This window comes from Arachis hypogaea, chromosome 11, assembly GCF_003086295.3.
Source record: "Arachis hypogaea cultivar Tifrunner chromosome 11, arahy.Tifrunner.gnm2.J5K5, whole genome shotgun sequence".
NCBI lineage: Eukaryota > Viridiplantae > Streptophyta > Magnoliopsida > Fabales > Fabaceae > Arachis > Arachis hypogaea.
The window spans coordinates 146,660,988-146,682,088 of NC_092046.1; the positions used below are offsets into that span (position 1 = coordinate 146,660,988).

Sequence of the window (21,101 nt, forward strand, 5' to 3'; positions counted from 1 at the left end):
AGTTTTTTGTTGTTGTTGTTTTTAGCTGAATTATGTGACTGCAGCTGTGGTTACTAACCGACTCACAGTGACCGGTCGCTTGCGTGGAGCTTCTGGGAGATGACACGTGTCATATTGTGCCCGCGACGGGTAATTTTGGTGCGAAATAGATAAATTACACTTGTGACTCTTTCATGCAGCGTTGGATTAGTTTGTGTTTTGTTGAAAAAGGGGGTTCCTTTGTTCCTCAACCAAAAGGAAACATCCCAAATATTCAAAACTACGCCATAAAATGACTGAGAATGATTCAACTAATACAAGCTATTAGTTTTAACTTATTTGTGCTTGACAAACTAATTAACTATGTTATGTTTTGTGGGCTTTTTAACCTAAATGCGCATCTAAAAAATATTAATTCCTAAAATGCGTATGACTGAAAATCTTTTTAAAAATACGCATTGCCATTTTTTGGTTTGTGCCCATGAAATAAATTTGAACTCCATTTTACTCAAGGTGTCCATGAAATGGATAATCTATATCAGGGCCAACTCCTACGAAATGGCTATCCCATTTTCATGGTGGCAGCAGCGAAATGGAAGGAAGAACTCTGGACAGGCAGGTGCGAAATAGGTGTACTGTCGAGTTAAGACTCCATATCTCTTGTACCGCACACGAAATGTGACAAATTTGTGTGTACTGCACACGAATTAAAACAACGGCTAGGCTATAAAAACCCTTCTCCAGCAGAACTAAAGCCACATTTCTAATTCTCACTTCTTCTACCCTTTCCTCTTCTCCGAAAATTCCACTCTCATAGAAGCTGCTTTTACTAATTTTTGGGTGTCATAATGGCATCTAGACATATTTATGTGGTCATATATTCCATGGGAGGTGGAATGTATGGGTCTCAAGACGCCATCTTTCTACAAGAGCGCTAATCATTGGGTTGTCGTACTCAAAACGCTTTATCAGAGACGCATAATAGAAGCCGGCTCTTCTTAGATACGGTTCAAGCATCTGCCTCCTAATCTCCATACTCGGATCTACTTTCTTTACAGAGAAAACATCGACCAGCGTGCCATGCGGAGTCAACACACGTGCCGGCTGAAATTGAAATAGAGCAAAACACAATTATTTAGTTTACAACAATTTTTTTAATCATTAACAAATTTTTATTTATTTATTAAAAAAAACTCACCTTAACATGTAAATGAGGAGAAATATGAAATTCATCCAACCTATTAAGATTTTTTTCCACATTAATTCTACTTCCACTCATTTTTTTAATAATAAAAATTATTCCTCCAGCACAAAATTTTTTTTTCACCCCACCAACAAATAAAACTTTCTCATGCAACCCACTACTTCTCTTCTCTTTTTTTACCTTTGAATTGGTCCCCTCCCTTCCCTTCACCTCCTTTTATATGCTTCACACTCACAAGACAACAATAAATTGTCTCCCAATCACCTAATGCATGCTCGTACAGGAACTGCAACACTGAGACTCGCTGCTTTGATTGGCCCCCTCCCCATTTCGTGCCTGCCACACGTGAGGATGGCCATTTCGTGTGTGCCTCCCATGAAGTGCCCAACTCGTGGATGTCATATGTGAGTTGGGCCATTTCGTGTGTGCCATGGGTGATATGGTGCATTTCGTGTGTGCCATGTGTGAGGTGCTCCATTTCGTTCCTGAAACAAATGAAATGGTTTGTGTCAGTGGCCAGAACCCATTTCGTGGACACCTCCTTGATCTGTATCCTATTTCCATTTTGTTTGTGATCCTTGCGAGTTGGCCGTGTGCATTTTCAAAAACATTTTCAGCCATGCGCATTTTGGGAATTAAAGTTATTTGCATGCGCATTTACATAAAAAAGTCATGCTTTGTGTACGTTAAAATTAATAGTACAATTATGTTTTTTTTTAAATATTATTTTTTATTTAATTTTTAGAAAAAAGAGAAAATAAAAAATAAATAACTTTTTTATTTTTTAAATAATTAATGCATAAAAATGAGTATTTAAATTAATTAAATAATAATAAATTTTTTTAAAAATTAATTAAAAATTGAATTTTAAAAGACAAAAAGTATTTTTTTAAAATTAATTATTAAATTATTTATATATACAAAATTTGTGTTGAAATAGAATTATATATTGGAAATATATAAAATAATATATGTATATATAAATATATAATAACTAATTTAAGAATATATATATATATATATATATATATATATATATATATAATATTTTTGTAAATCTATAACTAATTGAATCTGTGTCAGAAAGCTAAAATAAAAATTCGAGAATTGATTAATTGAATATATGTTTTAATATAGAAATTTATATATAATTGTTTTTATGTAAAGTTGTTAGTTGAGAATATATTTGATTAAATTATTATCTAGTGGTTTTTAACTAATAACTTCACATGAAGACAACTACAAGTGAATTTTCGTCATATCTTAGGGTGTGTTTGGGAAACACGTTTAAATTTTTTGAAAGTTTCAACTTTTGGTTTGGCAAATTTTTTTATCATGAACGCAGAAGTGATTCTGCTGCCAAAACCAGCGTTTACAAGAAGCAACTATTTTTAACTTCTGCGTTTTCTTAACGGGCTTTTAGCCATAGATACTAACCTTTTATTTACCTTTTACCAACTTTACCCTTTGTATATGTTATTGTATTATTTATAAAATTCTTGTTATTTTTATTTATATGAGCTCTATTTTTCTATTATTTATTTTTTTTATTTTTTTAACTATTTGTTTGACATTATACACTTTTATAATCGTGATTTTTGTGTATTATGTTTGTTATTATCTTTTTATAATATGATTTATTAATTCTATTAGGTAAAGTAAATTAAATAAAAAAATTAATTGTAAATAATAATAATATTAAAAAATTATAACATACTAAAAAAAAGTACTAAAAATACTAAAAATATATTATATAAAAAGATCATTAAGAACTTTTAAATTTGTTTCAATCACTATAAAGTAAATATTTAATTTTTTTTATTATTTTCAGTACTATCTTTTATAATTGTAATTCTCCTATACTATGTTTTAGTGTAATTTTTTATAATATAGATTAGGATTTCATTAAAAAAGATAAATTAAATAAAAAATTAATCATATATAATAATAAAATCATAAACGTTGGATTTCAAATTAATATTAAGAATAAGATTATTGAGAGTACTAAAATAAGAGTACGATGTAAAAAAATACTAAAGTAACATTTAATACTTAAAAAATGTAATATATTTGATTAAATATTCTTTTATATATATATATATATATATATATATATATATCTAAAATTTATATTTTTTATTTTATTTAAAAATATATTTTGTCTATTTTTATGTTATTTTTATTTTAATAAGTAAATATTAATTTTATTATAAAATTAACTAATAAAATCTATTTAAATATCTAAATTAAAACAATAGGATAATATAAAAAAAATCTAAGTTGATGTCCATTTTAGTAATTTTTTATCTAAAAGTGATTTTGAATGGTATAAACCAAACAACATTTATTTTATTATAATCCATTTTGATACAAAAATTACCAAACATAAATCACTTTAACACAAACCTACTTTTGATCAAAATCAAGTTTGCAAAATCAATTTTATGCAAACTCCCATTTGCAAACTGTAATCCAAACACACACTTAATATACATGTGTAAAATATATCAATTTTTTTTTAACTTTATCTTAAAATTTTGAGAAAAAGATAAATAGGTTTCTGATCTTTTGTTCGGTAGATATTTTTGTCCTTAACTATTAAAAAATACTTTTAAGTCCCTAACTTTTACAAAATTTGGACGGATCAGTCCCTGACAGAGGCATTTGGACGGATTGGTCCCATGAGGCATTTGGACGGAAGGACTGATCCGTCCAAATTTTGTGAAGGTCAGGAACTTAAAAGTATTTTTCAATGGTTAGAGACGAAAATGTCTGCGGACAAAAGGTCAGGACTTATTTATTATTTTTTTTAAATTTATTTAATTACTTTGTACTTTTCAACTCATGCGTTAGTAGAGTGATAAAAGTACTCCTTAAATTGGGGGCATTCATCATTAGTTATTTCTTCTCCTTGAAGCTTTATAAGTGGTTAGAGAAAAAAAGGGTTAAAGTCTTAACAAAAAAGGGGGGACACAAGGTAAATTGAAAACCAGATTTATTGTGGGATTTGAGGAATCTGTGAGGAAAAATCAAAGCAACTAAACTAAAGGGTTGTGGCTGTAGTTCCTTGAAAATTACGACACTAGCTTCTACCCTTCTACGACCAAAAAAAGCTACTAAAGTAATGCAGAGTTTAGAACGTGGATACGTGAATTTGATGTGTGAACTTCATATTAATTAATAGAAACGATCAAACTTCGCACCTACTTCTAATTATAAAACCAAATTAAATAAACAATTCTCAGCTACTCCACCGACAATTCATTTATTTTGTTATAATATGCACACATTAATTCGTTTTTAGTTCAACTCACTAAATTGTTTTCACTTCTACGGCCGATAATCTCGTTGCCTCTTCACGCTTGATAGGAATGGGATTACCTCCCATTTGTGATACTATCATTTTAATTATTTTGGTATATTTATAAATTAGTAGATTTAACATAAAGTTAATATTAATGTGAAATTAATTAAGAATCCATCCAAGTGGCAAAACATATCTTAATATATGAGAATCGTTTGTATGGGTTTGTCTCTAGTCGCTATAAAGATTGAGTGGCTAAGATGACTAAGATCAAGAAATAAATAAGAATTTGACATGTGGCAGAATTTGGAGTTGAATGAATCATGATGATTTGACTCTAATAAACATGATTGCTAAACACAAAAAAAAAAAAAAAATAGCTACTTTTTAAAAAGATCTTAGTAACACGTAAATTTAAAATTAATAGATAAACATAAACCTGTGATTAAATAAATTAAAATGTGTAATTAATTATTATTTGTTATTCTAATTAAATCTTTAATGTATAATTATATATATTTTCATGAATTTATTTTTGATACACTGTTAATATAAAATAATTTATACGAATATTTAATAATTATGTATTATCATATCAATAAAAATAATTACTTTTTTATTAACTGTAAAAATAATTGTCTAAAAAATATATAATTAAACTATATAAAATATTTTATATTCTCAATATAACAAAATTAAATTTAATTTTTATTAGTAAATCTTTCTTTTAATATATATTTCACAAGTATGATATATTTAAAAAAAAAGATATTTCATCATCATGTCTTTCTTTTATTTTTATATTAATTATTAACTAATGATTAGTCAATTTTCTTGATAATATTCGTAACTTTATTTTTTTATTTTTATTTAATTTCTTAAGTTATATTATTATTAGTTTAAACATTTTTGTTATTTTCGTAAAAATTTAAATTCAACGCATATTTAGAAATTTTTTCATAATTTTTAAATCAAAATTTTAATTCAATTTGCTAAGTTAAATTGTTATATAAATCACCATAAATTTATTATCCGTATGTGTAAAATTTAAATTCAAAATTTTATTAAAAATTTTATCATATTTTTTAAATCAAAATTTAAATTTATCTTGTTAAGTTAAAGTATTAGTTAAATCACCATAAATTTATTATCACTGTTTTTTAATTCTTTAAATTACAAAGTTACAAGGTGTTAATATTTTTTTCTCTCTTTTACTGTTTTAAATTGTGTGCTTTATACGTTAGTCTATAATACAAAATCTATCTACTAATGATACATACCACATGTCATCTGTTTATTGAATGTCAATTCTTAGTCATGTTTGGCCACCATTCTTTTGGCCACCAGAGGCTCCCCTTATTATATAAGTGGTATGAAACTGAAAGTAACATTGAAACTAAACATTATTGAGTGCGTTATGGCAGTTAGAGATGGCAATGGATATGGTAGGGTAGGGTTTGAAGCTAATCCTAACCTTATTTGCGGGTTGAAAATATCTCAATTTTAACTCTATCCGTTCTTAACCCGCGGATACCTGACTCTATTTGCGAGTTACAAAAAAGATGCATAATTATTATATAACTTCATGATAATTTAAAATAGAACTGACTTTTATATAAAAAAAATATTAAATTACTAATTAATGATCTTTTTTTAGTGACTAAAAATCTTTTACATTTAGTGAGTGGTTTTTTATTCAACATATAATTATAACATATATATATATATATATATATATATATATATATATATATATATATATATATATATATATATATATATATATTGCGGATTTGTCGGATAGGGTTGAGACTCCACCCACACCCTATTCGACCCGCACAAGAACCCAGCACTCTACCCTATCCGTTGCGGATTGGGTTGACAACCCTACCTGATCGGATAGAGTCGGATTGGGTACCCACAGATAGGGTACATGTTGCCACCCTTATTGGTAGTTGTAGATTGTCTTAACCTGTAGTGTTTGGTCGGAAGTTGTCAACATTTTTATACATAATGATTTTTGGTCGAGAAAAGAAACCACGAATGGTTGGCCCAATATTGATGACGGAGAAAAGTTGCTGTTGGATTAACATCCAAGCCTTCTTTTATTTTGGTCTAGGCCTTGTTAAAAAACAGACACAAGCCTAAGACTCATCTCATGCTCCTGCCCAATTACATTCTCGTTATGTTGATTCTAGTTTTTTTTTTTTTCCCCAAAGCCAAGGTAAATGCATTTCATTAGAAAATGAATTACAACACAGAAATCAACGGTAAAAAAACCCAAAATTCTTGTTTTGAAAAGAGATGTGCTATATTATTTTAACTAATTGAAAATGATATGAAGTGGATGAAAATATGAGGTTAAAATTTGAAATAAAGGGACGATTAAAAATATCTTTATATAAAAATAATAATTTTCTGTATCAACGTAAAAATAATAAGATATAAATATGTATTTTATTAAATAATTCAATTTAATTTATTAAATTATTTAATAATTTTCGACAATTTTCTGCAAATAAACTGTAAAGAGTAGTTAAAAATAAATGGAAAAGAATAGGGTACCAATATATTATCTGTCAACTTATTATCAACAATAATTAATTATTATATTTTAAACACATATATAAAGAGACATATTTATAAAATATATCTATAAAGACACTTCTATTAAACACATCCATCAAAAAGACATTTTTATTAGACACATCCACGAAGACACTTCCATTAAATACTCTTATAAATAAGAGTTGGCAGAAATTGACAGAAATGCTATTGGTAACGTAGCAAAACCGAAAATAAATTATAGTTCAAATGACATAACCTTACCTAAAAATTTCAGATTCGAATCTTACTCTTAATTTTAGAAAACTGTAAAGAGAAGTTAAAAATTAAAACAAAAATTGTGAAAATCATGCATCGGAAACTCCGAAGTTCAAACTTCAAAGAAGAGCAATATGCATGTGAATGTCATGCAGTAATCGCGCATAGCCATAAAGCAACCACTAAATTTCAAGTCAATGCACTGATTTGCTATGTGATGTAAATGAAATAAATGTGGAGTTCGGCAATCCACACAAATGCAAATCCCTTTCTGAACTACAGTGAAACTTACTCTGTTGGCAAAGCAAATTGCTAAGTTGCTATGGTTGAAGAACAAATTTTGTTAAAGTGATCCAATATTTACTTATATATATGGAATAAAATTTGTTGATTTTCACTTTATAAATTAAGACAATTTGATTTAAATTAGTGTATTCTTTTGCTAGAAAAATATATAGTATCAATTATCAAACTTGTTAAGCTCTTGATTTAGGATGAGAAAATAGAATTTAAAACTTTTTAGCGTACATTCACTAAATTAGTACAATCTATAGATAGATACTAGTTTATAAAGTATACTCATACTTTTTAACAAAATTATTAGTAACAACAAATTCAAACTAAAGAAGTGAAATTAATCCAAAAATTCAGTATTTTTACTGTAAATAATTCACTCACAACTCAATGCAAAAATCAATATTTTATGTAAAATAAAAAAAAATAAAGTAAACATGTAACACACAACATTGTAATATAATTTGAATATTGTTGAAAATTTCAAAGTCAATGGAAAAAAAATTAAACTACCTTTTTCAACACATCAACAACAACATAATGGAAAAAATATTTGCATACAACAAATAATAATAAAATTACTACAACTAACTTAGATTAGTTGAGTAACAAACTCAGAATTTTTTATTTTTAATATTGGAGTGGTAGTGATGTTTTTCTTAAATGTGGATTGTTGGGGTGTTATATTTAAATGTGGGATCTTTTAACTATAGAAGCAGAAATTGGACCGACCGATTTGTGAAATGTACACAAATCGGTCCCAGAAATTTGTTTTAAAAAAAATTAAAAAATTTTAAGTACAGAAATCGGATCCAGAGATTTATATACTTCCACAATTTTAAAAAACACCAAAAATTACTATGTTAAAGTATATCACCACTTTTACTTCCATAACAAAAAAAATTAGCCACCAACTCATTTATTTAAGTAAGTATTCGAAATTTAAATTTTATCCTGTATATGTAGTAACATGATAAATTAGTCTTTAACATGCAATGGACGGAGAAGGCTTTAATTGAAAGATGAGGCTGCAATATTGCGTATAACGGCGTCCACATTTGAGGGTGGGACCCACCAAACTACCACTAGATGAAAAGAGCACTCTCCTTCATTTTCATCATATAAAACTAAGCACATGGACGACGACCCTTTTGGATTTCCTCCATAACCCAAAAAAAAAGCGTTATCTCTTTCTTGTGAGCAGCGAGCTCAATGGCTTGCAGGCTTGCAGATTCATTTATCCTATTCAAGGTTCCATTTTCTCTTCTTTGCTCCAATTCATGTTGTTGCTGCTGTTGCCTTCTATGTGTTTGTGTTTTTGTTTGTTCCATTTTCTTATGGCTTTGGTTTTTGCAGGGCTCTCATCAGAAGCCACTTCAGAGTAAAAGGGCCATTATTGCCCAATATTCACCACGTATGCACCTCTTTCCCCTATTTAAATCAATTTGTTTTTGCAAATTGGGTTTTTTTTTTTTTATGCATTTTGCTCTAGTTATATTGTTGGAATGGCATTGCATGTGAAAATGGAGTGAAGAAAATTCTTAATGGACATTGATAATATGGTGCTTTTTGAGTAATTGGTTGTGGTTTTGGTACAGGTGTATGTAATCTTAAGGAATGCGGGCTTATCCAAAAAGGGTTTAGGCATCGTTTGAACTTTGTCCCTAGGAAGAAAGTTACTGTCATACAAGCTGTGGCGGTTCCGCTTGAACCATCTCCGGTTGAGAGTGCTGAGTACAGAAAACAACTAGCTGAAAGCTATGGTTTTAGGCAAATTGGAGAGCCACTGCCGGATGATATTACTTTGAAGGATGTCATTGATTCCCTTCCTAAGAAGGTTGCCAATTGCTAATCTTTTAACCACTTTCATCTTTTATATAATTAGCACTGAGTTAAATTGTAAAGTCACTTAAGCTTTTGCCAGCCTGCTAAATATTTGTCTGTGCATTAGAATAAATAAAAGAATCCGTTCCTTATAGCATGCTTAGATATGTTTACAACCAATCATCATTGATTATAGCAATATTTACTGCACATATGAAAAGGGACAGGATTTCGATGTAGTTATACGATTTCCCACTTCCCAGTCAATCACCATTTATTCTTTTTCTCCTGATTTGGTTGGAAGTATTTACTTTCTGTAATCTTTTCGAGTATATTTTTTCCTTTCTGAAGGTCTTCGAGATTGACGATACAAAGGCATGGAAAACAGTATTGATATCTGTTGCTTCCTATGCATTGGGGCTCTTTATGATTTCCAAAGCACCTTGGTACCTACTTCCTCTGGCTTGGGCATGGACAGGGACTGCAGTAACTGGGGTTAGTTCAACATGCATATTTTACTTAATCGTTATTGTCCGTTTAAAAAATTCTTCTCACTCCTATCCTTAAGAAACTCATCTGCCCTTAACATGTTTGTAATGCTCTTGTTTTGCTGTACAGTTCTTTGTTATAGGCCACGACTGTGCTCACAAATCATTCTCAAAGAACAAATTGGTCGAGGATATTGTTGGAACTCTAGCTTTCTTGCCACTAATTTATCCATATGAGCCATGGCGATTTAAGCATGACAGACACCATGCAAAGACGAACATGTAAGTAGTGTTTCTCAATAATGATTTTATTGGAAGATTATGTAATTATCAGCAGTTTCCTTATTGTTTTGTTGTGCTTTCAAAACTATAATATCTCCAATGTTATAGGTTGTATGAAGATACTGCTTGGCACCCAGTTTGGAAAGATGAGTTTGATTCATCTCCTGCTTTGCGGAATGCAATAATATATGGGTATGGTCCATTTCGGACTTGGATGTCTATAGCTCACTGGTATGGCACATTATGAGATTTTTATTCTATGTGATCAACTATGCCCTGTAATATCATTGTTTTGTTCCTCAAGAACTTCTTCGTTGACTTGAGCAGTGGGCAGTCTTAATTTTAATCTGTACTGAATCTTGATATAACCATGCCCTCTGGCAGGTTGATGTGGCACTTTGATTTGAAGAAGTTCAGGACAAATGAAGTAAAGAGGGTCAAGATAAGTTTAGCTTGTGTGTTTGCCTTTATGGCAATTGGATGGCCGTTAATTATTTATAAGACAGGAATCATGGGGTGGATCAAATTCTGGTTCATGCCGTGGCTGGGGTATCATTTCTGGGTAATTTTACTTCACTTGTAAAACTTGATATATGGTTATACCATTGGATTTTATATTTTCATTTCTTCCTTACTGTTTTCCACCTCGTGGGATAGGGCATATTTGTTGTATTTCTTACTTATTGTTTGGTTAGATTGTAGTAGCCATACGCTTATTTAGACAGAGTATGTTTAACTGATGGTATCTTGTAGTTACTGAAAGGCATATCTGAAAATAAAAAAGCAAGTACAAAAATGAGTTATTTACCTTAAATTGTAATTTTGCTGGTTTTTGTTGTTGATATAGTTAAATCATCACCTCCCTCTCATTCTCCCCCCCCCCCTTCTCTCTTTTTTTTTCCCCTTAAATCACCCCAAAATGAAAGATGGCTCAGCCTTAATACCTTTCCACTGGTATGCTGTGTTTTCTTGATATAACTATTATTATTTCCATGTGTCTATGTAGTAATAATATATGAACCTATAAAAATGAGTCCTGTATCTAAGTGGTGTTGTTTTGCTCCTAACTGTAGATGAGTACTTTCACCATGGTACACCATACTGCACCGCACATACCCTTCAAATACTCAGAAAACTGGAATGCTGCCCAAGCACAGCTTAATGGAACTGTTCATTGTGATTATCCCCAGTGGTATATGCATTCTTTCGGCTCCTCTTATTCTAAGTGTGTTTTCTGCCAATAAATTGACACATGGTGGTAGAATATATTGTATAACTGATAAGCTATTGATGAATTCTTTGTGCCCTTGCTCCTCTCAGAATGACTGACCTTAGATCTGTGGATAATTGTTGCATGTTTACGAAGTCATAAACATTTGCTTATTTCTATTTTGTTGGCATTATTTTACTTTCAAATTTGAGTGAATTACCATTGGATTGATTAGCTGCTGTATTCTTACTTTTGCCTTCTTTTTCTTAACAGGATCGAGATTCTATGCCACGATATTAATGTCCATATTCCGCACCACATATCCCCAAGAATACCAAGCTATAATTTACGAGCAGCCCACAAGTCTTTACAAGAAAACTGGGGAAAGGTAGTAAGATCAATAATGCCAAGTAATATACTTCTATCATGAAGAGTCCTTTACATTGAAAATATATTATTGTTGTCATCAACATGCAAAATGTTAAGAATATTTTTGTCATTATAACTTATTTGTACAAATTTTTTTATGCTTTAACACAGCATTAGGAATGTCCAACTAAACCACTATACTTCAATGTGGTTAAGTTTTTCTAATTACTGATGTTACTATTTTTTTTTTTTAATCTTATTTTGTTGTGATGTGATCAATAACAGTATCTGAATGAGGCTAGTTGGAACTGGAGACTGATGAAGACAATCATGACAGTGTGTCATGTGTATGATAAACAACAAAACTATGTTGCCTTCGACGAACTTGCCCCTGAAGATTCCCGTCCAATTACATTTTTGAAGGAAGTCATGCCTGATTATGCTTGATTAGGTCCTAGCTGGCCCTTGTTAAATGAATTTTATGTGTCAATAGTTAGGTATGGCATCCATTTTTTTCTCCATGTCCCTTCTTGTTGTATATGGTGCAAATTTTTTCAATCACATATGATTATATACCAAGTTAGAGAAAATTGCTTGGATCATGTACCCAAGTTGCGGATTATCTGAACGCAAGCAAGCACCCTCTAAGAGGTATTTATTAGGTTAAAGTAAATATTACAGTAATCTCAATAACAAGATTCTTGTTCCATGATCACGTTGAAAGAAATATTATATTATAGATTTACAGTTGTATAACGGATAAAAAACCACGTGGAGTGTATCAGTGGTTTGGGGTTTATATATGCTTACTGTTACTGACACTGTTTTATTATTGCAGGGTATCTCTATTGTTTGAAAATTTCTAAGTGGAACCATCTTCTAAACATAAAACAAGCATTTCCTTGTGAAGAAACCAAGGGTGCTCCGTCAAAACTATTAGTCTGCCAAATAATATTAAGAGTAAACAGCAAATAAGTCCTTGATATTTTATCTCAAAGATAAATAAGTACTCGATTAATTAAAAATACAAAAATGTCTCTTACTCTCTAAAACGTGAGATATCTAAGTCTATTTAGAAGACTGATTTATTCTTATATATTTTGGATAGAAGAATTTAAATGTCTTATATTTTAAAAAAAATTAGAGACATTTTTGTATTTTTAATTAATCAGAATCTTTATGTGTCTTAGAATTAAAAAGTTAGAGATTTATTTGTCTTTTTTTATTAATATTAAATTAAGATTTAGAACTTAGATACGGAAGAGCCTAGTCTCAGTTGGTTAGCTAGCTTCGTTACCTTGGGATTTATAAATGCATTTCATGGGATTTGGTGTAGTGTAGCTGAAAGAGTTAAGAGTTTTTTTTTTTAATGTGGTAGTAACAAATTGTTAAAGAAAGTGATGATAAAAGTTAAAATGAAAGCACTAACCCACCTCGCCCACCTTTAGCCAAAGTGTGATTCTATTTAAAGTAGATGAGGTGCAGCAGTTACAACTTCACAACTGCTCTCATGCATAGGAATTTTCCTTTATTCCCTTCATGCTTTTGAGGCAGGTGACTTAACTGCTTTTACTCCTCTTTGTTAGATGGGAATGAAGAAAGAAAAAGTCAATAGATTTCATCCAAAAAGAAAAAGGGAAAGGTCAATATAAGGTAAAAAAGAGCACATGATCATTCAAAAAGAATTTCAGAGAACAACTACAGGAGATTGCAAGTAATGTATAATCTCATTGGATATATGCTCAAAGCCTCAAACAAGTTATATATCTTTTACTCTCAAGATAAACATATATGGCTGGCTACATGTATGCCAGTTCAAAAAATCTACAATGTCCTATATACAAGCTATAGAATCATCACTATCTGCAAGATATGCAGATGCAATCTGGTTATACATCAAACTAAGTAAAAAAAAACTAGTTGTAACTAAGCAAGTCTCTGTATAAAACTAAATCATATAATTGGTGGTGTTGGAGTCTCCCATATATCAAACACATTCTCCTCACTATGAAGTGCAAAGAGCCTATCTCCCCCAATGGAGAAGTCACATATAGAACCACCATAACTTCTTCTAAGCCTTGAAGTTAAAACCCATTCAGGACCACAGAACACTGAAATGCAATCATTCATGGAAGAGAAGAGTTGCCCTCCATGAAGCGCGAGCTTCGGATAACACGGCTCCTCCGGCATCTTCCCCTTCATCAACCTACTCCTAGAACTCCACCTAATGCTTGTAGCAGCACCACCACTCCTCAAATCCATGAACCCCAAATCCTCAAACTCATTCACCACACAAATTGAATTGTTGTCTTCCATTGCTATTGCATCCCTCACTCTCTTCTCATCCACAGCTAAAGGAGCACCTACATCAGACCAACACCAAACCATCTTCTTCTCCCTAAAATCCAACAAACTAATGTAACAATTGTCCTTCCTAGGAAACATTGTTGCAACCAACAAACAGTTACTACCTTCCAACCACTGAACCCTATCAGCATCACCAAGTGACCAACCAATAGGTTCATAGAAGAAATCAATCATTTTTCCAGTGACTTGGTCCCAAACACCAACACCATACTCATTGCTCCTACCTTTGCAACTCGAAAAAATCTTGTAATCAGAACTAAAACTCAATGCACCAGCAGTGTAACTCTTAACTTGATTCTCATGACAAACCTGAAACTTGTACCTTAGTTCACCATTGTGGGAACTGAACAGCCCCATTCCACCATCGCCACGACCGAGCCTTTCGCTGACTCCGATGACTATGTTGTCGGAGTCAACCCAACCAACATCGTTGACTCTCTGGTAATCAAGATTCAATGGAGGGTGTTCATCCAGCATCCAATCATAGACATGAAGCATGCTGCCATGAGCAACACAGCAGCCGCCATCAGGGCCGGCTCGAATGGCGGTTCCATCGCCGGGAGCGTGGCCCTGTACGGATTTCGATAGGCCGAGACGGTTGCCGTCGAAATGGCCCCACTTGGCAGAACGAACATGGTCAAGGAGGCCATAGAACAGAGCCTCTCTGTATAGAAGCTTCTCTGGAATGTTCTGTGGGATGTGGATTTCGCCGGTTCGGAGGAGATCAAGGAGTACGGCGAAGCAATCGGGGTTCCGATCGATGAAGTGCTCCTCCGTGGTGGAATTTTGGTCCGTTAAGAGGCTCCAATTGTCATCGAACATTGCCCCGAACATGGAGTTGCGCCCTGCATTGGCGACAGTTGTTGATGTTGTCTCGAACACTCTGCCTCCAACGTTGAACTTCACTCTGTCTTTTTGGATGCCCATCATTGGTGTTCGCTCTTGCTTCCTCCAAAGTTATCAACTTTTTCAGAAACCCAGATGGGGATTGTGGTTCAACCGGTGAAAGATTGAAGGGAAGTCAATTGGGTCTTCGCTGCTTTGTATGGAAGAAGGGGAAAGCAGAGAATTTTGTTGGGTAACGAATAGGATTGAAGAGAGAGAGAGAGAAAGATGATATTTTTTTCAGGTTGAAAGGCTTGAAATTGAAGCAAGAGAAGAGGGATAAGTTTGTGTTCAGTTAAGGGATCACAAGCGAGAAAAAAAGAAGGTTGTTTAGGAAACTGGAGAAAAGAAAATGATGGAAAAACAGGACACGGACATTGAAGTTAAAATGGGTTTGGGTTTGGGTTTTTAAAATGCTGAGAAACATCGAATTGTGTTGGAGCGGGTGGAATTCAAAACACAGTTGACTGACTTTGATATTTTCATTCTATAAATCTATACACAACACAAATATACATATATATATATAATCACTCTCTGTGTGTCTGTCTTTTTGTTCCTTCTTCTTCTTCTATTGGTCGGGGCATAGTTGGGTACAAATTATAATCAATACAATATGGCTTAATATTTACATAAATATATTTATTTATGAGTTCTAATATCTGTACGTTTCCATATGTTGAGATGGTAGGACCTAATTTTCCTTCGCCATAAATATGCATTATTTATTTATTAATAAATATTACTACTAAAATGTAGTGTTATATGATTATATCTATGAAGGGGACCAAATCCAATCAAGTTAGACACTGTTTGGAGTTGTGCTATACCTATGTACATGACATCACATCACATCACATCAAAGGGCTCTAGTAAGTTAAAACATGGCTTGAGCCTTGAAGGAATAAAAGTACTATTGTTGGTGGAGAAGACGAAAATAGACCCCTTAGCAAATATGAAATTGAAATTTCTTTGCTGCTTATTTAATTTAAGCTAAGCTTCGTTGGCTCATCTTATATTAGTATTAGTGTATTACATACATTATTAATTACTCCTTCTACCCAACTAACTTAGGGTGTGTTTAGCAAACACGTTGGGGATGACAGAAGCCCATTTGAGCTTCTTGAAAGTTTCACTTTGATGTTTGACAATTTCTTTCTTTTTAAACGCAGAATTGATTCTGCCTCTAAACCCACGTTTAGGAGAAGCTAAAATTTGTAGCTTCTGCGTTTTACGTTTCACGTTTCACGTTTAGGAGAAGCTAAAATATTTCTTTTTTACCAACCCTACCCTTCATTTTCTTCTATAAGAATGATACTAGTAACTATTATCTTCACAGTCATTCTTTTATAGTTCTTCTTACTTCTTCATAGTATTTTCGTTCCATTTTTTTCATCAAAATCGTTCAGATTTATTTCAATCACTAACAAATTGGATATTTTAAATTTTTATTATTTTTAGTACTCATTTTCATATTTTAATTTTTATGTTTTTTATTGTATTTTTTATTTATATTTTTATTTATATGATAAATATTTTTATATTATTTGTGTAAGTCTTCTGAATTCTCATGTTATGTTTTTATATGGATTTTTTTTATCATTTACTATATTATTTTTTTATATGTATATTTTTTATGAAATTTTTTTTTTTATTTTTGGTTGGCTTTGTTTATATGATTTTTTATTTATTTTATTGTATTTCTTTTATTCATACGACAAATGTTGTTGACTTTTTTTTTTATTTTTATAGTGTTCTGATTTTTCAGGTATTTTATTAATTTTTATGATATTTTTATTATGTTTTTTATATGAATTATTTTTTTTATCCTTTACTGTATTGTATTTATGTTGTGTATGAAATTTTTTTATTTTTATTTGATTTTATTCATATGAATTTTATTTACGATTTATGGTATTTTTTTGTTCATATCATATATGTTGTTGGTTTTATGGAATTTTTATTATTTTTTATCTATATGATTTTTTTTCTATTCTTTGATGTACTCTATTTTTGTTTTGTATTAATTTTTTTATTTTTTATTCTGATTTTGTAAAATTTGTAATTGTAATTATTATATACTACGTTTATTATCAAAATTTTGACTAATATAAATTATGATCCTATAAAAAAAAGACAAAATAAATAAAAAATTAATTATAAGTAACAATAGAGTTATAAATAATAAAAATTTATAGTCTAAAATAATACTAAATTAAAGAGTACTGATGATACTAAAAAAATTATAGAATATTTTCTTTTTGTGTGACATTATAAAATTTATAGTACTCTCCTTTATATTTTTATTTTTTATTGTATTTATTTTATTTATATGATAAATATTTTTTATATTATTTTTTATAGTATTCTGATTTTGCAGGTATATAAAATTGATGTTTCTTTTAATAATTTTTCATTTAAAAGTGATTTTGAGTAGTATAATCCAAACAACATTTATTTTACTATAATCAATTTTGATATAAAGATTATCAAACATAAATCACGTTAACCTAAACTAACTTATTATCAAAATCAATTTTACAAAATCAATTTTATGCAAACTCCAGTTTGTAAACTGTAATCCAAACACACACTTAAGTTAGTTGAGTGGTAAGCTCATTTGTTTATTTAAATAAGTATTAAAAATTTGACAACCTATAAATGCAGCTTACATCCGTAACAGTTACAGATTAGTCCTTAATCTCACGAGTTAGAGAATTCTGCTGAACAACAAAAAACAAACCTACTTCTTGCCAAAGTCAACCTTCCTTCCTTCCTTGGCCTAAAGAAAGCGCGTTGTGACACCTTGGCTTTCTCTTAAATGTGCTCATGATATTTACATTGAGCTCGAATTTATAATTTAAACACAAGTAGTAAATTCAGATTTTATGAGCTACTTGTTCTGTTTTAGATTTATTAGTCTTTCAATTTCGTAACTAATTAATCGGGCCAATTAAGTTGACACTTAAACATGTGTGTACCATTGGAAAGCATCATTTCTTATCAAGTAATCAAGGTTGGGGAAATTAGCCCATCTTCTGAGTGATACTTGAAGTGCCCATCTTCTTCACTAGTAATAAATAGGAATTAATTATTATTATGAAAAGCAATCACCATTAAATAAATATATTTCTTTCTATTTAATATGCACTTAGTGATCGTCTTTAATTCTCCATAATAAACTTGATAGTTCCAACGTCACCATTAATCAAGTGGATATTATTACCTTTTTCCCATAGTCTTTATCATGTTAGATAACTAGATAACCACTACCACTTTGCACATATTAAGTTATGAATTTCGAGATTTCTATTTTTTTTTCCTTGATTTACTCAAGCATTTTTTTTCCATCCTACCCCACCTCCACGATAAGTTATAAGAGTAGCGGGACGTGTACGGCAAAATTTGAAAACTTGAATACTTATTCTTGAGTGCTGAACACTTCTTTTAAGAGACAGAGATTGAAATAAATTTTAGTATTCTGTTTAGTGTAAAATGGAAGACAGAAATTAAAACAACAATAAAATTTTAATTTAATTTGTATAAAGGATAAAATTAGAATTAATTAATTAAAATGAGGGTATTTTAAGTATAAAATGTTATTAAAGTTTCAGTCTTTATTTCTAAAAATTTTAGTCCCTTGTGTCCCTACTTTTTAGAGGTACTAAAATACTGAAATTTTGGAGACAGAGACAGAAATTTTAGTACCAATCTCTGAACTAACAAACATGATACTGAATCTTAATATACCTTAAAACAAACGCTACCTTAGAGCTTTGAAGTAGTCAAAAAATATCAACTCCTATTTGACTAAATCATAAAAAGAAAAAAAAACACACAACAAAAAACAAAAACAAAAAATAGCATTACATATGAATGGGAAATGGGTATTGTCTTGGCACAACTTTCCTTTCACATAAGCATGACATGGTGGACCTAGTATACTCTCCAAGTTGTTGATATGGTGATAAGGATAATTCAAATCATATAATTGCCACACACATATAGTTTTGATATTTGACAACGTTTGGTGGCTAAGTGATTGTCACAATCTTGCTCTCCATTTTAACTCTTTGAGATAGACGATGAGATTGAAATTGAATGCTTCACGTGAGGTTTATGCTATCTCATCAATACCAAACTAATTAAGATTGCATTTATATATAAAAAAGCTTAATATATACATTGCGTAATTGGGACTTCTAATTTTCTTAATCTCAAAGGCATTAAGGAAATCATAGTGTTTTTCCTCGTCTTAATCCCTTTTGTGGCAATGACAAAACATTTCACATCAACTCCTATTAATATATGTGTTTAAGAATCAAACTTGGTTTAACGAATTTTCTAGTTCCTCTTAGATTTTTATCTTTTAACCATGTGGGAGAGTATGTTATAGTATTGTGTATATATATGCGTTCAATCATACATGCTACTTTGAAGAGAAATTCTCATATATCTTTCTGGACTTGTTTTGATCTTTTAAGATTTGTTGCATTGTTTACCCCCCAAAAAATAAAAATTAAAAAGAATGTTGCATTAATTCTGTGAGTCACCAGTGTGTCTCATGATCACCCTTTTGTTGACTTGTAATATATGGACGACATAAAAATAATAAATGAGTTAGAATATTGTTAGAAGAAAAAGTATAGAGAATCAAGAAGTTATATTAATAATTAATTTTAAATTTTTAAATTCAAAATTTAAAAAATTTAAAATTGTTTAAGTAAATATAATTAAAACCTATAAAAATATTTTTCTTCTCTCTCACATTAACCTACCCACTTTCAATAATTACATACACAGATCTCTTTCTCTCACTGTCAGGTCCTCTCCACTTTCCCACCGCGACCCACTCTTCTTCTATCACTGACATCTGGCTCGTCGGATTTTCCACCGTCGACAAGAATGCTTCCCTTTCGTGAACCAGATGTGTTACCAGAGACGCAAAAATTTATCTTCACTGAAACATGGTTGTCCATTCCATGGCTATGTCCTCAAATTGAAAACCTTTGTTTCATGGAGCACTTTGATGAATGCCTACGGTCTTCATGGATATGGTGACTAAGCATTGCAACTTTTTCATGAAATGCAAGAGAGAGGAGTGAAGTCAGACGCAATTATCTTACTCGCCATATTATTTGCTTGTAATCATGTCGGTCTTGTAACTGAAGCGCAACTGGTATGTATTCAAACAAGTGCAGATTGTAAAATTCAATTAACCTTAGAGCACTATGCATGCCTAATTGATCTTCTTGGAAAGAAATATTAAAAAAAATATTCATTTAATATGAAAAAAAACATCCTAATATTTAACAAAAGAAATATCCAATTATATTTTAGTAAAAATAATAAAATATCTGTAAAATTTAAAAAAATATTAAATTCTTAAAGAAATAGGGATATTTATATTTGCAATACAAAAAAATTCGAAAAATATATAAAAGAACATCCATTTATTATGAAAAGAAACATTCTGATACTTTTGAATTCACCCAAAGACATTTGACTGATTTTTTACTAATACCCTTTTGATTCTCTAAAATTGTTGCTATTAGAAACATTCATTAGTCAAGGGTGTATAACAAATTAAAAATAGCTTTTTTTTTTGTGGAACCCTATCTTTGGTTTCCACCTCTTTTAGGGAATATATATATATAAAAAAAAGGTAAAATATAGTTTAAGTGGAGAATAGGGTTCAGATTGTTTATCTAGATTTATTAGATATTTATAGATTTATATATATAAACAAGGGTTTTGTTATTGTGTGCATTAAAAATATATATTAAGTATATTATAAAAAAAATATTTTACTGTTATTTAAAATGGGTTTAACAGAAATTATTATAAAGAAATGGATTCATGAGGATTTAATTATTTTAGAGATAATAGGCTAATCTTTCTCAATAGCTCACATTGACAGAAAGGTTTGGCATTTTGATATGGCTCTTTGTCATTTGAAGCTGTAGTATGTTTTAAGGGTTGGGCTGTTCGCCCATTAAAGCACCCTTATTGCCACTCTACATAATTGTAAATGAGATTTTCATCTCATACAGTTCATTGTTCAACTCTTTT

General features: G+C 30.5%; 2 protein-coding genes across 3 annotated transcripts; one reads left to right on the top strand and one right to left on the bottom strand.

The window, feature by feature from the left end:
• The first annotated feature begins 8,610 nt into the window (after positions 1 to 8,610).
• LOC112723426 (omega-6 fatty acid desaturase, chloroplastic) lies at positions 8,611 to 12,492 on the top strand. 2 transcript variants are annotated; one of them, XM_025774805.3, is made up of 10 exons: positions 8,611 to 8,855; positions 8,961 to 9,018; positions 9,203 to 9,441; positions 9,780 to 9,923; positions 10,047 to 10,198; positions 10,307 to 10,429; positions 10,583 to 10,760; positions 11,272 to 11,390; positions 11,682 to 11,796; positions 12,063 to 12,492. In XM_025774805.3, the coding sequence occupies exons 1-10, from the start codon at positions 8,817 to 8,819 to the stop codon at positions 12,222 to 12,224; spliced, it is 1,329 nt and encodes a 442-aa protein (XP_025630590.1). In that variant the 5' UTR covers positions 8,611 to 8,816; the 3' UTR covers positions 12,225 to 12,492. The 2 variants fall into 2 exon arrangements, with proteins under 2 accessions (XP_025630590.1, XP_025630591.1); XM_025774806.3 differs by having other exon boundaries at positions 8,638 to 8,855; positions 10,307 to 10,390.
• Positions 12,493 to 13,485: 993 nt separating this feature from the next.
• On the bottom strand, positions 13,486 to 15,631 carry LOC112723425 (BTB/POZ domain-containing protein At2g24240). Its single transcript, XM_025774804.3, has one exon. The coding sequence runs from the start codon at positions 15,072 to 15,074 to the stop codon at positions 13,731 to 13,733; it is 1,344 nt and encodes a 447-aa protein (XP_025630589.1). The 5' UTR covers positions 15,075 to 15,631; the 3' UTR covers positions 13,486 to 13,730.
• Between the last annotated feature and the right edge of the window lie 5,470 nt (positions 15,632 to 21,101).

Coding starts and splice junctions, on each gene's coding strand:
- LOC112723425 (XM_025774804.3), bottom strand. CDS start 15,074: ATGATGGGCATCCAAAAAGACAGAGTGAAGTTCAACGTTGGAGGCAGA.
- LOC112723426 (XM_025774805.3), top strand. CDS start 8,817: ATGGCTTGCAGGCTTGCAGATTCATTTATCCTATTCAAG. Junction 8,856..8,960: donor ATTCATTTATCCTATTCAAG/GTTCCATTTTCT, acceptor TGGTTTTTGCAG/GGCTCTCATCAGAAGCCACT. Junction 11,391..11,681: donor CATTGTGATTATCCCCAGTG/GTATATGCATTC, acceptor TTTTCTTAACAG/GATCGAGATTCTATGCCACG.